The 17,924-nt window shown below is 45.4% G+C and overlaps 1 protein-coding gene across 1 annotated transcript in view; it reads right to left on the bottom strand.

The window, feature by feature from the left end:
• Positions 1-17,924, bottom strand: part of LOC110536763 (glutamate receptor ionotropic, NMDA 3A-like) — an 89,921-nt gene that overhangs the window by 31,183 nt on the left and 40,814 nt on the right. Inside the window, exon 5 of the mRNA XM_036936735.1 lies at positions 16,054-16,199. Coding sequence (XP_036792630.1) covers positions 16,054-16,199 — 146 coding nt within the window. The remainder of the gene's footprint in view (positions 1-16,053; positions 16,200-17,924) is intronic.

Below are 17,924 nucleotides of genomic sequence, written 5' to 3'. Positions count from 1 at the left end.
GTGCCTTGCGAAAGTATTCAGCCCCCTTGAACTTTGCGACCTTTTGCCACATTTCAGGCTTCAAACATAAAGATATAAAACTGTATTTTTTTGTGAAGAATCAACAACAAGTGGGACACAATCATGAAGTGGAACGACATTTATTGGATATTTCAAACTTTTTTAACAAATCAAAAACTGAAAAATTGGGCGTGCAAAATTATTCAGCCCCTTTACTTTCAGTGCAGAAAACTCTCTCCAGAAGTTCAGTAAGGATCTCTGAATGATCCAATGTTGACCTAAATGACTAATGATGATGAATACAATCCACCTGTGTGTAATCAAGTCTCCGTATAAATGCACCTGCACTGTGATAGTCTCAGAGGTCCGTCAAAAGCGCAGAGAGCATCATGAAGAACAAGGAACACACCAGGCAGGTCCGAGATAAGTTTAAAGCCGGATTTGGATACAAAAAGATTTCCCAAGCTTTAAACATCCCAAGGAGCACTGTGCAAGCGATAATATTGAAATGGAAGGAGTATCAGACCACTGAAAATCTACCAAGACCTGGCCGTCCCTCTAAACTTTCAGCTCATACAAGGAGAAGACTGATCAGAGATGCAGCCAAGAGGCCCATGATCACTCTGGATGAACTGCAGAGATCTACAGCTGAGGTGGGAGACTCTGTCCATAGGACAACAATCAGTCGTATATTGCACAAATCTGGCCTTTATGGAAGAGTGGCAAGAAGAAAGCCATTTCTTAAAGATATCCATAAAAAGTGTTGTTTAAAGTTTGCCACAAGCCACTTGGGAGACACACCAAACATGTGGAAGAAGGTGCTCTGGTCAGATGAAACCAAAATTGAACTTTTTGGCAACAATGCAAAATGTTATGTTTGGCGTAAAAGCAACACAGCTCATCACCCTGAACACACCATCCCCACTGTCAAACATGGTGGTGGCAGGATCATGGTTTGGGACTGCTTTTCTTCAGCAGGGACAGGGAAGATGGTTAAAATTGATGGGAAGATGGATGGAGCCAAATACAGGACCATTCTGGAAGAAAACCTGATGGAGTCTGCAAAAGACCTGAGACTGGGATGGAGATTTGTCTTCCAACAAGACAATGATCCAAAACATAAAGCAAAATCTACAATGGAATGGTTCAAAAATAAAATTATCCAGGTGCTAGAATTGGCCAGTCAAAGTCCAGACCTGAATCCAATCGAGAATCTGTGGAAAGAACTGAAAACTGCTGTTCACAAATGCTCTCCATCCAACCTCACTGAGCTCGAGCTGTTTTGCAAGGAGGAATGGGAAAAAATGTCAGTCTCTCGATGTGCAAAACTGATAGAGACATACCCCAAGCGAAGTTTAAAATATCCAATAAATGTCGTTCCACTTCATGATTGTGTCCCACTTGTTGTTGATTCTTCACAAAAAAAATACAGTTTTATATCTTTATGTTTGAAGCCTGAAATGTGGCAAAAGGTCGCAAAGTTCAAGGGGGCCGAATACTTTCGCAAGGCACTGTATATTAATGCTGTTTTTGAATGAAACCCAGACAAGCAGACACAGTTTGCAATTCCTTGTCAAAATGAATGGATCTTAACATTTCAAACCAAGTGCCAGTCTTCCCATAGAATAGTCCTGTCCTCTCGCACAATGGGAGAAAGATATTGTATATTCTGTCAACCCGATCTCAGCGCCCAGCTCCATTAACTCGGCTCTGCTCTGCTCCACAGAAGATGTGAGATGACTTGAGAAACAGTTTCAGATTTCAAAAAGAAAAAAGTGAACAAAGCACAGGGCCACTAATGTTGTTACTCATTTCCGGAAGTATAGTTTGATATTGATGATGCCTGGAGACAGTTTCAGATTGGGTAAGAGAGTTGGAGACAGTTTCAGATTGGGTAGCAGAGTTGGAGACAGTTTCAGATTGGGTAGCACAGTTGGAGACAGTTTCAGATTGGGTAGCACAGTTGGAGACAGTTTCAGATTGGGTAGCAGAGTTGGAGACAGTTTCAGATTGGGTAGCACAGTTGGAGACAGTTTCAGATTGGGTAGCAGAGTTGGAGACAGTTTCAGATTGGGTAGCAGAGTTGGAGACAGTTTCAGATTGGGTAGCAGAGTTGGAGACAGTTTCAGATTAGGTAGCAGAGTTGGAGACAGTTTCAGATTGGGTAGCAGAGTTGGAGACAGTTTCAGATTGGGTAGCAGAGTTGGAGACAGTTTCAGATTGGGGAGCAGAATTGGGGACAGTTTCAGATTGGGTTGCAGAGTTGGAGACAGTTTCAGATTGGGTAGCAGAGTTGGAGACAGTTTCAGATTGGGGAGCAGAGTTGGAGACAGTTTCAGATTGGTTGGACAGGATCAAAAGGGCGGGGTGGATAGATACCACCCCAGTAGACCTGGGTTTCAACTTTATCTGTTCGAACAAAATATACCAATAGAAAAGTTTTAAAAACTGCAAATCCCATTCTAGCCAGATTCAAGCTCTCCAGACAGACTCAAGACAACTCCATGCAGACTCAAGCCAACTCCAAGCAGATTCAGGTTCTCCAGACAGACTCAAGCCAACTCCAGGCAGATGCAAGCTCTCAAGGTAGACTCAAGCCAACTCCAGGCAGATGCAAGCTCTCAAGGTAGACTCAAGCCAACTCCAGGCAGATGCAAGCTCTCAAGGTAGACTCAAGCCAACTCCAAGCAGATTCAAGCTCTCCAGACAGACTCAAGCCAACTCCATGCAGACTCAAGCCAACTCCAAGCAGATTCAAGCTCTCCAGACAGACTCAATCCAATTCCAGGCAGGCTCAAGCTAACTCTAAAAGAGAGTCTAACTCTGTCTAAGCTGTGTGGGAGAAGGGGGGGGGGGGGGGGGTCTACTAAGCTATATGAAATTGTTTTAAGGTCATACAAGGGACAATTTTGCTATTTGATTTACAATTTGAAGACCCCTTGAAGTATATATATTTTTATATTAAACAATAATTAGATGAAAAACACATTGAATAACAGATTCACTACATGGAATAACAAATAATTCCCAAAACATTTTTTAAAGGAAGTTTGTTCTGAAGTGTCTGTCCTATATCTGAGAGACATAAGAAGAAATCTGTAAACATTGGTTATTTTTTTGCAATGTGTTTAACCCTTTATTTTTGGCATTAAACAGTCTCCATATATACGTCCATGATTTTTTTCAAATGATACCGGGGGACCTTCAGACAAGTCTTGTGAGGCCTGTGGGAAGAGAAAAACTACCGGCATGTACGTGTTTGTGAGATTCTCACCTTTCCACAGAGTGGTCATATTAGTGTGTAGTCCAAAATGTTCGGACACTATACACAGAAATTGGCAAATCTGCTGTACAGATGAGTCCCAAGACGCTTGTGGGGGGGGGGGGGGGGTCATAGAGCAAAATGGAGAACACTGTTGTGTTGGCGAGAGTCTCATCTTTCCATGAAGGGGTCATAATATGTAGGCCAAACCATTCGGACACTACAGATGATTTTATGAGAAGACCGATTTTCAGGATGTCTCCTGGTCTGACAAACACTGGTCTAGCTCTGTCACCTTTCACCTCAGATGGGCTGTCTCCTGGTCTGACAAACACTGGTCTAGCTCTGTCACCCTTCACAGCAGATGGGTTGTCTCCTGGTCTGATAAACACTGCTGTAGCTCTGTCACCTTCCACCTCAGATGGGCTGTCTCCTGGTCTGACAAACACTGGTCTAGCTCTGTCACCTTTCACCGCAGATGGGCTGTCTCCTGGTCTGACAAACACTGGTCTAGCTCAAATCAAATCCAATTTTATTTGTCACATACACATGGTTAGCAGATGTTAATGCGAGTGTAGCGAAATGCTTGTGCTTCTAGTTCCGACAATGCTGTAATAACCAACAAGTAATCTAGCTAACAATTCCAAAACTACTACCTTAATGACACAAGTGTAAGGGGATAAAGAATATGTACATAAAGATATATGAATGAGTGATGGTACAGAGTGGCATAGGCAAGATGCAGTAGATGGTATAGAGTACAGTATATACATATGAGATGAGTAATGTAGGGTATGTAAACAAAGTGGCATAGTTAAAGTGGCTAGTGATACATGTATTACATAAAGATGCAGTAGATGATATAGAGTACAGTATATACATATACATATGAGATGAATAATGTAGGGTATGTAAACATTATATTAGGTAGCATTGTTTAAAGTGGCTAGTGATATATTTTACATCATTTCCCATCAATTCCCATTATTAATGTGGCTGGAGTTGAGTCAGTGTGTTGGCAGCAGCCACTCAATGTTAGTGGTGGCTGTTTAACAGTCTGATGGCCTTGAGATAGAAGTTGTTTTTCAGTCTCTCGGTCCCAGCTTTGATTCACCTGTACTGACCTCGCCTTCTGGATGATAGCGGGGTGAACAGGCAGTGGCTCGGGTGGTTGTTGTAATTGATGATCTTTATGGCCTTCCTGTGACATCGGGTGGTGTAGGTGTCCTGGAGGGCAGGTAGTTTGCCCCCGGTGATGCGTTGTGCAGACCTCACTACCCTCTGGAGAGCCTTACGGTTGTGGGCGGAGCAGTTGCCGTACCAGGCGGTGATATAGCCCGACAGGATGCTCTCGATTGTGCATCTGTAGAAGTTTGTGAGTGCTTTTGGTGACAAGCCAAATTTCTTCAGCCTCCTCCTTCTTCACGATGCTGTCTGTGTGGGTGGACCAATTCAGTTTGTCTGTGATGTGTACGCCGAGGAACTTAAAACGTACTACCCTCTCCACTACTGTTCCATCGATGTGGATAGGGGGTTGTTCCCTCTGCTGTTTCCTGAAGTCCACAATCATCTCCTTAGTTTTGTTGACGTTGAGTGTGAGGTTATTTTCCTGACACCACACTCCGAGGGCCCTCACCTCCTCCCTGTAGGCCGTCTCGTCGTTGTTGGTAATCAAGCCTACCACTGTTGTGTCGTCCGCAAACTTGATGATTGAGTTGGAGGCGTGCGTGGCCACACCGTCGTGGGTGAACAGGGAGTACAGGAGAGGGCTCAGAACGCACCCTTGTGGGGCCCCAGTGTTGAGGATCAGCGGGGTGGAGATGTTGTTGCCTACCCTCACCACCTGGGGGCGGCCCGTCAGGAAGTCCAGTACCCAGTTGCACAGGGCGGGGTCGAGACCCAGGGTCTCGAGCTTGATGACGAGCTTGGAGGGCACTATGGTGTTAAACACCGAGCTGTAGTCGATGAACAGCATTCTCACATAGGTATTCCTCTTGTCCAGATGGGTTAGGGCAGTGTGCAGTGTGGTTGAGATTGCATCGTCTGTGGACCTATTTGGGCGGGAAGCAAATTGGAGTGGGTCTAGGGTGTCAGGTAGGGTGGAGGTGATATGGTCCTTGACTAGTCTCTCAAAGCACTTCATGATGACGGAAGTGAGTGCTACGGGGCGGTAGTCGTTTAGCTCAGTTACCTTAGCTTTCTTGGGAACAGGAACAATGGTGGCCCTCTTGAAGCATGTGGGAACAACAGACTGGGATAGGGATTGATTGAATATGTCCGTAAACACACCAGCCAGCTGGTCTGCGCATGCTCTGAGGGCGCGGCTGGGGATGCCGACTGGGCCTGCAGCCTTGCGAAGGTTAACACGTTTAAATGTTTTCCTCACGTCGGCTGTAGTGAAGGAGTGTCCGCATGTTTTGGTTGCAGGCCGTGTCACTGTATTGTCCTCAAAGCGGGTAAAAAAGTTATTTAGTCTGCCTGGGAGCAAGACATCCTGGTCCGTGACGGGGCTGGTTTTCTTTTTGTAATCCGTGATTGACTGTAGACCCTGCCACATATCTCTTGTGTCTGAGCCGTTAGAATTGAGATTATACTTTGTCTCTATACTGATGCTTAGCTTGTTTGATTGCCTTGGGGAGGGAATAGCTACACTGTTTGTATTCGGTCATGTTTCCGGTCACCTTGCCCTGATTAAAAGCAGTGGTTCGCGCTTTCAGTTTCACGCGAATGCTGCCATCAATCCACGGTTTCTGGTTTGGGAATGTTTTAATCGTTGCTATGGGAACGACATCTTCAACGCACGTTCTAATGAACTCGCTCACCGAATCAGCGTATAAGTCAATGTTATTGTTTGATGCAATACGAAACATATCCCAGTCCACGTGATGGAAGCAGTCTTGGAGTGTGGAATCAGATTGGTCGGACCAGCGTTGAACAGACCTCAGCGCGGGAGCTTCTTGCTTTAGTTTCTGTCTGTAGGCAGGGATCAACAAAATGGAGTCGTGGTCAGCTTTTCCGAAAGGAGAGCGGGGCATGGCCTTATATGCGTCGCGGAAGTTAGAATAGCAATGATCCAAGGTTTTTCCAGCCCTGGTTGCGCAATCGATATGCTGATACAATTTAGGGAGTCTTGTTTTCAGATTAGCCTTGTTAAAATCCCCAGCTACAATGAATGCAGCCACAGGATATATGCATTCCAGTTTGCAAAGAGTCAAATAAAGTTCGTTCAGAGCCATCGATGTGTCTGCTTGGGGGGGAATATATACGGCTGTGATTATAATCGAAGAGAATTCCCTTGGTAGATAATGCGGTCGACATTTGATTGTGAGGAATTCTAAATCAGGTGAACAGAAGGACTTGAGTTCCTGTATGTTGTTGTGGCCACACCACGTCTCGTTAACCATGAAGCATACCCCTCTTCTTACCAAAAATATGTTTGTTTCTGTCGGCGCGATGCGTGGAGAAACCAGCTGGCTGCACTGACTCCGATAGCGTCTCTCCAGTGAGCCATGTTTCCGTGAAGCAAAGAACGTTACAGTCTCTGATGTCCCTCTGGAATGCTACCCTTGCTCGGATTTCATCAACCTTGTTGTCAAGAGACTGGACATTGGCGAGTAGAATGCTAGGGAGTGGCGCGCGATGTGCCAGTCTCTGGAGCCTGACCAGAAGACCGCTTCGTTTCCCCCTTTTACGAAGTTGTTTTTTTTGGGTCGCCGGCTGGGATCCATTCCGTTGTCCTGGGTGAAAGGCAGAACACAGGATCCGCTTCGCGAAAGTCATATTCTTGGTCGTACTGATGGTGAGTTGACGCTGCTCTTATATTCAGAAGTTCTTCTCGACTGTATGTAATTAAACCTAAGATGACCTGGGGTACCAATGTAAGAAATAACACGTAAAAAAACAAAAAACTGCATAGTTTCCTAGGAACGCGAAGCAGATGGGCTGTCTCACGGTCTGACAAACACTGGTCTGGCTCTGTCACCTTTCAACGCAGATGGGCTGTCTCATGGTCTGACAAACACTGGTCGAGCTCTGTCACCCTTCACCGCACATGCGGAAGTACGTCATAAGCAGATGCAGTGGATTGAAACGCATCCAATGCAAAAAATATATCTCTCTAGTATAAACTGACAGATTTTTAAGAGGACTTTTGTATTATGCTAATTCGATGTCCGTTGGAGTGCTGACATCGGCCTTAGGGGGCTTTAATTTAGCCAACTCCAGTCAGACTCAAGCCAACTCCAGGCAGACTCAAGCCAACTCCAGGCAGACTCAAACCAATTCCAGGCATACTCAAGCCAACTCCAGGCATACTCAAGCCAACTCCAGGCATTCTCAAGCCAACTCCAGGCATACTCAAGCCAACTCCATGTAGGCTCAAGCAAACTCCAGACAGACTAAGCCAAAACTATAATGCAGACTCAAGCCGAGAGACTGAGAAACTGCATCTATCTCAAGGCCTTCAGACTGTTACAGTAAACAGCCATCTAGCACATTAGATGCTGCTTTCCTATATACATAGACTTGAAATCAATGGCCACTTTAATAATAGAACACTAGTCACTTTAATAATGTTTACATATTTTACATTACTAATCTCACATGTATATACTGTATTCTATTCTACTGTATCTTAGTATATGCCGCTCTGACATTGCTTCTCCAAATATTTACAGTAGCAGTCAAATGTTTGGACACACCTACTCATCAAAAGGTTTTCTAAATGTTTACTATTTTCTACATTGTAGAATAATAGTGAAGACATCAAAACTAAGAAATAACACATGTAGAAACCAACAAGGTGTTAAACTATCAAAATGTATTTTATATTCTTCAAAGTAGCTACCCTTTGTCTTGATGACAGCTTTGCAAACTCTTGGCATTCTCTCAACCAGCTTCACCTGGAATGCTTTTCCAACAGTCTTGAAGGAGTTCCCACATATGCTGAGCAGTTGTTGGCTTTTTCTCATTCACTCTGCGGTCCGACTCAACCCAAACCATCTCAATTGGGTTGAGGTCGGATGATTGTGGAGGCCAGGTCATCTGATGCAGTAATCCATCACTCTCCTTCTTGGTCAACCCTTACACAGCCTGGAGGTGTGTTGTGTAATTGTCCTGCTGAAAAACAAATGATAGTCCCACTAAGCGCAAATGAGAAGGGATGGCTTATCGCTTCAGAATGCTGTGGTAGCCATGCTGGTTAAGTGTGCCTTGAAATCTAAATAAATCACAGCCAGCGTCACCAGGAAAGGAACCCCAAACCATCATACCCCCTCCTTCCTGCTTCACGGTGGGAATCACACATGCGGAGATCATCCGTTCACCTACTTTGCATCTGAAAAAGACACGGCGGTTGGAACCAACAATCTCAAATTTGGACTCATCAGACCAAGGATAGATTTCCACCACTCTAATGTCCATTGCTCATGTTTCTTGGCCCAAGCAAGTCTCTTCTTGTTATTGGTGTCCTTTAGCAGTGGTTTCTTGGCAGCAATTCGACAATGAAGGCCTAATTCACGCAGTCTTCTCGGAACAGTTGATGTGTCTGTTACTTGAACTCTGTGAAGCATTTATTTGGGCTGGAATTTATGAGGCTGGTAACTTTAATGAACGAGGTCTTCCTTTCCTGTGGCGGTCCTCATGAGAGCTAGTTTCATTATTGCTCTTGAGGTTTTTTGCAACTGCACTTGAAGAAACAATCCAAGTTCTTGCAATTTTCCATATTGACTGACCTTCATGTCTTAAAGTAGTGATGGATGGTCGTTTCTCTTTGCTTATTTGAGCTGTTCTTGCCATAATATGAACTTAGTCTTTTACCAAATAGGGCTATATTCTGTATACCACCCCTACCTTGTCAAGCCACAACTGATTGGCTAAAACATATTAAGAAGGGAAGAAATTCCATAAATTAACATTTAACAAGGCGCACCTGTTAATTGAAATGCATTCCAGGTGACTACCTCATGAAGCAGGTAGAGAGAATGCCAAGAGTGTGCAAATATGTCATCAATGGAAAAGGGTGGCTACTTTGAAGAATCTAAAATATGAAATATATTGTGATTTGTTTAACAGTTATTTGTTTACTGCATGATTCCATGTGTTATTTCATAGACCTTTCTTCCTGACAGCTAAAGATCCAAGAGCATATGCTGGGTTTTCTACATAGTCTTGGTGTGGTTTGCAAAACGTCTTTGTCTGTTGTACCAGACTATTACAAACATAAGCACGACACAAACAGGCAGTCTAAGTAGCAATGTAATGTTTTTTTTTCAGTAGGGAATAGGCCACATGCAGCTATTTAGACAGCATATCAAACACAAGCAAGACACAGACACTCTTAATAGCGATTGAAGGATATATTTTCATTGCAAATATTGGCTAAAGGCAGACAGGCTAAAGGCAGACAGGCTAAAGGCTAAAGGCAGACAGGCTAAAGGCAGACAGGCTAAAGGCAGACAGGCTAACGGCAGACAGGCTAAAGGCTAAAAGCAGACAGGCTAACGGCAGACAGGCTAAAGGCAGACAGGCTAACGGCAGACAGGCTAAAGGCAGACAGGCTAAAGGCAGACAGCCTAACGGCAGACAGCCTAACGGCAGACAGGCTAACGGAAGACAGGCTAACGGCAGACAGGCTAAAGGCAGACAGGCTAATGGCAGACAGGCTAACGGCAGACAGGCTAAAGGCAGACAGGCTAAAGGCAGACAGGCTAACGGCAGACAGACTAAAGGCAGACAGGCTAAAGGCAGACAGGCTAAAGGCAGACAGCCTAACGGCAGACAGGCTAACGGCAGACAGGCTAAAGGCAGACAGGCTAAAGGCAGACAGGCTAAAGGCTAAAGGCAGACAGGCTAACGGCAGACAGGCTAACGGCAGACAGGCTAAAGGCAGACAGGCTAAAGGCAGGCAGGCTAACGGAAGACAGGCTAAAGACAGACAGGCTAACGGCAGACAGGCTAAAGGCAGACAGGCTAAAGGCAGACAGGCTAAAGGCAGACAGCCTAACGGCAGACAGGCTAACGGCAGACAGGCTAAAGGCAGACAGGCTAAAGGCAGACAGGCTAAAGGCTAAAGGCAGACAGGCTAACGGCAGACAGGCTAACGGCAGACAGGCTAAAGGCAGACAGGCTAAAGGCAGACAGGCTAATGGCAGACAGGCTAAAGGCAGACAGGCTAAAGGCAGGCAGGCTAACGGAAGACAGGCTAAAGGCAGACAGGCTAACGGCAGACAGGCTAAAGGCAGACAGGCTAAAGGCAGACAGGCTAAAGGCAGACAGCCTAACGGCAGACAGGCTAACGGCAGACAGGCTAAAGGCAGACAGGCTAAAGGCCGACAGGCTAAAGGCTAAAGGCAGACAGGCTAACGGCAGACAGGCTAACGGCAGACAGGCTAAAGGCAGACAGGCTAAAGGCAGACAGGCTAATGGCAGACAGGCTAACGGCAGACAGGCTAAAGGCAGACAGGCAAAAGGCAGACAGGCTAACGGCAGACAGGCTAAAGGCAGACAGGCTAAAGGCAGACAGCCTAACGGCAGACAGGCTAACGGAAGACAGGCTAACGGCAGACAGGCTAAAGGCAGACAGGCTAAAGGCAGACAGGCTAAAGGCAGACAGGCTGGCGAATTTCAATCATGTGCTCTCGATGAAACAATGTGGTCAATACATGATCATTGAGAAGAGAGATACAGTTGTAGTGTTACAGGCGGACTACACCGCTCGCATTGCCAAATACATTTTGAAATCTATGAGATCTATGGCGCTCGCGCGCGCCAACATGCGTCTGCGTTGCCAAGGGCTAAAATAGAAGTCAGTTCTATTTCTGTCACAGATAGTGCTGCAAGTCCTGCCTCTCCCATCTCCTCATTGATTTATAGAAGCAGGTACCCACTTGCCATCTCCTCATTGGTTAAACCCACGTGGGTGACTGAAAGACAATCAAGGTCAGTGGCAGTAATGCACCTAATTTATAAAAGTTGCGAATCGCAATATAAAGTCAAGAGAAGGAAAAGCCTAGAAGGAGGAGAGATGAATAGAAACGATTCGGTTGGCCGTTTTATGTGTGGATTAATTGTCAGAGTAGAGGACCTTGTGCTTTTCAGGTAAAATAACAACTCCATGTTTATATCCCAAGACAAATTAGCTAGCAACAGCAAGCTATCTAAATAGGACAAATTAGCTAGCAACAGCAAGCTATCTAAATAGGACAAATTAGCTAGCAAGTGCAAGCTAGCTAACTAAATTGCCGTAAATGTTTAATGCTTTTTGACCTGTCCCCAAATTAATGTATTTGTTTCAGAGTTTGTTTTGATATTTTAACCTGCGTGTCGTGATCACGATTGGTGTAGGGGGACAGCCAGTTTGGGTTCTGTGTTCCGCAAATTTTTCTACGTTACCTTTTTAGGGATAGGGGGCAGCATTTTCACTTTGGATGAATTGCGTGCCGATAGTGAACTGCCTCCTACTCTGTCCCAGATACTAATATATGCATAGTATTATTACTATTGCATAGAAAACACTCTGAAGTTTCTAAAACTGTTTGAATTATGTTAATCACGCCCAATTTTTCCGTTTTTGATTTGTTAAAAAGGTTTGAAATATCCAATAAATGTCGTTCCACTTCATGATTGTGTCCCACTTGTTGTTGATTCTTCACAAAAAAATACAGTTTTATATCTTTATGTTTGAAACCTGAAATGTGGCAAAAGGTCGCAAAGTTCAAGGGGGCCGAATACTTTCGCAAGGCACTGTAGTTTGACCACTTTATTCGACCTGGAATATAACTTTTTGAAGTTTGCATCCAAGTTCGCCTGGACCGGCGCCAGCTTTTGAACTAATGTGAACTAAACATGCTAGCAAAAGTAGCTCATTGGACACTAGTAATGGACATTATCGAACAAAACAACGATTTATTGCGGAACTAGGATTCCTGGCACTGCATTCTGATGAAAGATCATCAAAGGTAAGGGAATATTTATGATGTAATTTCGTATTTCTGTTGACTCCAACATGGCGGAGAAATGTTGTGTATTTCTGAGCTCCGTCTCAGATTATTGCATGGTATGCTTTTTTCGTAAAATCTGACACAGCGGTTGCATTAAGAACAAGTGTATCTTTAATTATATGTAAAACGTATATCTTCCATCAAATTTTATGATGAGTATTTCTGTTATATGACTCTCTGTAATTACTCCGGATACTTTGGAGGCATTTCTGAACATAAACCGAGATTTGTGGATATAAATATGTATATTATCGAACAAAACATAAACGTATTGTGTAACATGATGTCCTATGAGTGTCATCTGATGAAGATTATCAAAGGTTAGTGATTAATTTTTCTCTATCTCTGCTTTTATGACTCTATCTTGGGCTGGGAAAAATGGCTGTGTGTTTTTTTGGATTTGGTGGTGATCTACCATAAATATATGTTGTGTTTTAGCTGTAAAACATTTAAAAAATCGGACACGATGGGTAGATTAACAAGATGTTTATCTTTCATTTGCTGTATTGGACTTGTTAATGTGTGAAAGTTAAATATTTCAATAAAATACTTTTGAATTTCCCGTGCTGCCTTTTCAGCGTAATGTTGGGTGGGGTCCCGCTAGCGGAACCTGTGTCTTAGACAGGTTTTAACCAAATTGTTCTACGTTACTGTCACGCCATGACCTTAGTTATCTTTGTTTTATTTGTTATTTTGGTTAGGTCAGGGTGTGACGAGGGTGGTATGTGTTTTTTTTTTGTCTTGTTTTTGTATATCTATGGGGTTTTGCTTTGTCTATGTAAATGTAGGTCTATGGTGGCCTGAATTGGTTCCCAATCAGAGACAGCTGTTTATCGTTGTCTCTGATTGGGTATCCTATTTAGGTTGCCATTTCCATTTTTGATTTGTGGGTTATTTTGTTAGTTTGGTGAAGTGTTCTTCGTCTTAATAAAAGGAGAATGTATTCATCTCACGCTGCGCCTTGGTCTCCTCGTTACGACGAACGTGACAGAATAACCCACCTAACAAGAACCAAGCAGCGTGAAAAGGAGGAACAGCGCTTAATGGGGAGATGGATCTGGGAGGAGATATTAGATGGAGCAGGACCCTGGACACAGCCGGGGGAGTATCGTCCTAAGGAGGAATTAGAGGCAGCGAAAGCGGAACGGCGATACTACGAGGAGAAATACAGGAGAATAGAGGAACAGCGACGATATGAAGGTACACGGCTAGCACGGAAGCCCGAGAGGCAGCCCCAATCATTTTTTGGGGGGGGGGGAGGCCACCCAAGGAGTTTGCATGAGTCAGGTCGGAGACCTGAGCCAACTCCTCGTGCTTACTGTGGGGAGCTGTTACACGGTGTCTCCAGTGCGCTATTCTAGCCCGGTGCTCTCTATTCCAGCTCCTCGCATTGGCCGCGCTTCCTGCCAGGAAGGAGGGTGCGGGCTCAGCGCTCCTGGTCTCCAGTATACCTCCTTGGACCAGGATATCCTGTGCCGGCTCTGCGTACTGTGTCTCCAGTGAGTCTGCACAGCCGTTTGCGTCCTGTGCCAACGCCCTGCATTTGCAGGGTGAAACTAAACATCCAGCCAGGACTGGTTGTGTCAGGTCTACACTCCAGACCTCCAGTGCGCCTCTACAGTCCAGTACGTCCTGTGCCTGCTCCCCGCACTCGCCCCGAGGTGAGTGTCACCAGCCCGGTACCACCAGTGCCAGTGCCGGCATCACACACCAGGCCTACAGTCCGCCTCCAGGGTCCAGTACGCCCTGTTCCTGCTCCTCGTACTCGCCCTGAGGTGCGTGTCCCCAGCCCGGTACCACCAATGCTGACACCACCCACCAGGCCTACAGTGCGCCTCGGCAGTCCAGAGCGTCCGGCGATAGTACCCAGTCCAGAGCGTCCAGCAACAGTTCACAGACCGGAACATCCAACGACGGACCACAGTCCGGAACCTCCAACGACGGGCCACAGTTCGGGGTCTCCAGCGACGGTCCCCAGTCCAGAACATCCGGCAGTGAGGATCCGCAGTCCAGAGCCTCCGACGATGATCCACGGGTCAGTGCTACAAGAGCGGACTCAGTGTAAAGAAGGGGGCAATGTCCAGAACCAGAGCCGCCACCGAGGTTAGATGTCCACTCAGACCCTCCCATATAGGTTTAGGTTTGCCGCCAGGAGTCCGCACCTTTGGGGGGGGGGGGGGGGGGGGGGGGGTGTACTGTCACGCCCTGACCTTAGTTATCTTTGTTTTCTTTATTATTTTGGTTAGGTCAGGTTGTGACGAGGGTGGTATGTGTGTTTTTTTCTCCCTTGTCTAGGGGTTTTTGTATATCTATGGGGTTTTGGTTTGTCTAGCCAAATGTAGGTCCATGGTGGCCTGGGATTGGTTCCCAATCAGAGACAGCTGTTTATCGTTGTCTCTGATTGGGGATCCTATTTAGGTTGCCATTTCCATTTTGGTTTTGTGGGTTTTTGTCTATGTGTAGTTGCATGTCAGCACTAGTTGTTTATAGCTTCACGTTCGTTCTGTTGTTTTGTTAGTTTGTTTAGGTGTTCTTCTTTTTAATAAAAGGAGAATGTATTCCAATCACACTGCTCCTTGGTCTCCTCGTTACGACGAACGTGACAGTTACGCAAATTGTTCTACCTTACGCAAATTGTTCTACGTTACGCAGATTGTTCTACGTTACGGAGATTGTTCTACGTTATGCAGATTGTTCTACGTTATGCAGATTGTTCTACGTTATGCAGATTGTTCTACGTTACGCAGATTGTTCTACGTTACGGAGATTGTTCTACGTTATGCAGATTGTTCTACGTTACGCAGATTGTTCTACGTTACGGAGATTGTTCTACGTTATGCAGATTGTTCTACGTTACGCAGATTGTTCTACGTTATGCAGATTGTTCTACGTTACGGAGATTGTTCTACGTTACGCAGGTTGTTCTACGTTACGAAGATTGTTCTACGTTATGCAGATTGTTCTACATTACGCAGGTTGTTCTACGTTACGAAGATTGTTCTACGTTACGCAGATTGTTCTGTCACAATGCAGTTATCTAGGCAGCACATCAAACACAAGTATGTTCGTTCAAATAGCCCCAGGGTTATTACTTCTGCTGTTCAGAAACATGAGGAAGAAACATAGGTGATGTCCTCATGTCAATCAAATTAGTTGAGGTTTCAAAAAGAGGGTGAGGAAAGCGAGAAGAGAGGGAAGGTTGTGCAGCGGATGTGTGTGTGTAAAATAACACGTGGATCTGCAGTCTCAGGTGTATCTTTGTGGGCGGTTACCTTACGGATCTGCAGTCTCAGGTGTATCTTTGTGGGTGGTTACCTACGGATCTGAGAGTATTATTTTATGCAGGATTTTCTGACATATTCAGAACAGTTATGAAATCTCCCATTGCTGGGATTAAGCCTGTACTGGGGTGGCAGGTAGCCTAGTGGCTAGGGTGTTGGGCCAGTAACCGAAAGGTTGCAAGATCGAATCCCCGAGCTGACAAGGGAATAATCAGTCATCCTGCCCCTGAACAAGGCAGTGAACCCACTGTTCCCCTGAACAAGGCAGTGAACCCACTGTTCCCCTGAACAAGGCAGTGAACCCACTGTTCCCATGAACAAGGCAGTGAACCCACTGTTCCCCTGAACAAGGCAGTGAACAAACTGTTCCCCTGAACAAGGCAGTGAACCCACTGTTCCTAGGCTGTCATTCCTAGGCTGTCATAAATAAGAATTTGTTCTTAACTGACAACATGTTGGTACCCATGTTAAAGCTGTGATGAGTCAGTACTGTATAGTATAGTATACTCACTTAAGATGTTCTATTCCATCTGGGGTTGCTGGTACGTTGTACCGTCTCATGTATTCGTGCATCTCTGGAAAGCTTTTCTTCAGGTAATCCTCGGCACTGCTCTCCCGGACCGTGGCGAAGCGGAACCCTTGTGATGGGTGATGAAGCTGGAAGAACAGAACATATGGAACTGTGGTCTATTACCTCCTGGGACTGATACAGAGCTCTCTCACCTCCTGGGACTGTAACAGAGCTCTCTCACCTCCTGGGTCTGTTACAGAGCTAGCTCACCTCCTGGGACTGTTACAGAGCTCTATCACCTCCTGGGACTGTTACAGAGCTCTCTCACCTCCTGGGACTGTTACAGTGCTCTCCCACCTCCTGGGACTGTTACAGAGCTCTCTCACCTTCTGGGACTAATACAGAGCTCTCTCAAATCCCGGGACTGATACAGAGCTCTCTCACCTCCTGGGACTGATACAGAGCTCTCTCACCTCCTGGGACTGATACATAGCTCTCTCACCTCCTGGGACTGATACAGAGCTCTCTCACCTCCTGGGACTGATACAGAGCTCTCTCACCTCCTGGGACTGTTACAGAGCTCTCTCACCTCCTGGGACTGTTACAGAGCTCTCTCACCTCCTGGGACTGATACAGAGCTCTCTCACCTCCTGGGACTGATACATAGCTCTCTCACCTCCTGGGACTGATACAGAGCTCTCTCACCTCCTGGGACAGAGCTCTCTCACCTCCTGGGACTGATACATAGCTCTCTCACCTCCTGGGACTGATACAGAGCTCTCTCACCTCCTGGGACTGATACAGAGCTCTCTCACCTCCTGGGTCTGAAACAGAGCTCTCTCACCTCCTGGGACTGATACAGAGCTCTCTCACCTCCTGGGACTGATACAGAGCTCTCTCAACTCCTGGGTCTTTTGCTCTCCCACCTCTCTGTATTATCGGTACTAGTCTCCCCTGTATTATCTGTACTAGTCTCCCCTGTATTATCTGTAGTAGTCTCCCCTGTATTATCTGTACTAGTCTCCCCTGTATTATCTGTACTAGTCTCCCCTGTATTATCTGTACTAGTTTCCCCTGTATTATCTGTACTGGTCTCCCCTGTATTATATGTACTAGTCTCCCCTGTATTATCTGTAGTAGTCTCCCCTGTATTATCTGTACTAGTTTCCCCTGTATTATCTGTACTGGTCTCCCCTGTATTATCTGTACTAGTCTCCCCTGTATTATCAGTACTAGTCTCCCCTGTATTATCTCTACTAGTCTCCCCTGTATTATCAGTACTAGTCTCCACTGTATTATCAGTACTAGTCTCCTCTGTTTTATCTGTACTAGTCTCCCTGTATTATCTGTACTAGTCTCCCCTGTATTATCTGTACTAGTCTCCCCTGTATTATCAGTACTAGTCTCCCCTGTATTATCTCTACTAGTCTCCCCTGTATTATCAGTACTAGTCTCCACTGTATTATCAGTACTAGTCTCCTCTGTTTTATCTGTACTAGTCTCCCTGTATTATCTGTACTAGTCTCCCCTGTATTATCTGTACTAGTCTCCCCTGTATTATATGTACTAGTCTCCCCTGTATTATCAGTACTAGTCTCCCGTGTATTACCTCTACTAGTCTCCCCTGTATTATCTGTACTAGTCTCCCCTGTATTATCTGTACTAGTCTCCCCTGTATTATCTGTACTAGTCTCCCCTTTATTATCTGTACTAGTCTCCCCTGTATAATCTGTACTAGTCTCAACTGTATTATCAGTACTAGACTCCCCTGTATTATCTCTACTAGTCTCCCCTCTATTATCTCTACTAGTCTCCCCTGTATTATCAGTACTAGTCTCCCCTGTATAATCTGTACTATTCTCCCCTGTAAT

Source organism: Oncorhynchus mykiss, chromosome 12, assembly GCF_013265735.2.
Source record: "Oncorhynchus mykiss isolate Arlee chromosome 12, USDA_OmykA_1.1, whole genome shotgun sequence".
NCBI classification, from domain to species: domain Eukaryota; kingdom Metazoa; phylum Chordata; class Actinopteri; order Salmoniformes; family Salmonidae; genus Oncorhynchus; species Oncorhynchus mykiss.
This window is presented reverse-complemented; position numbering and strand designations above follow the sequence as displayed.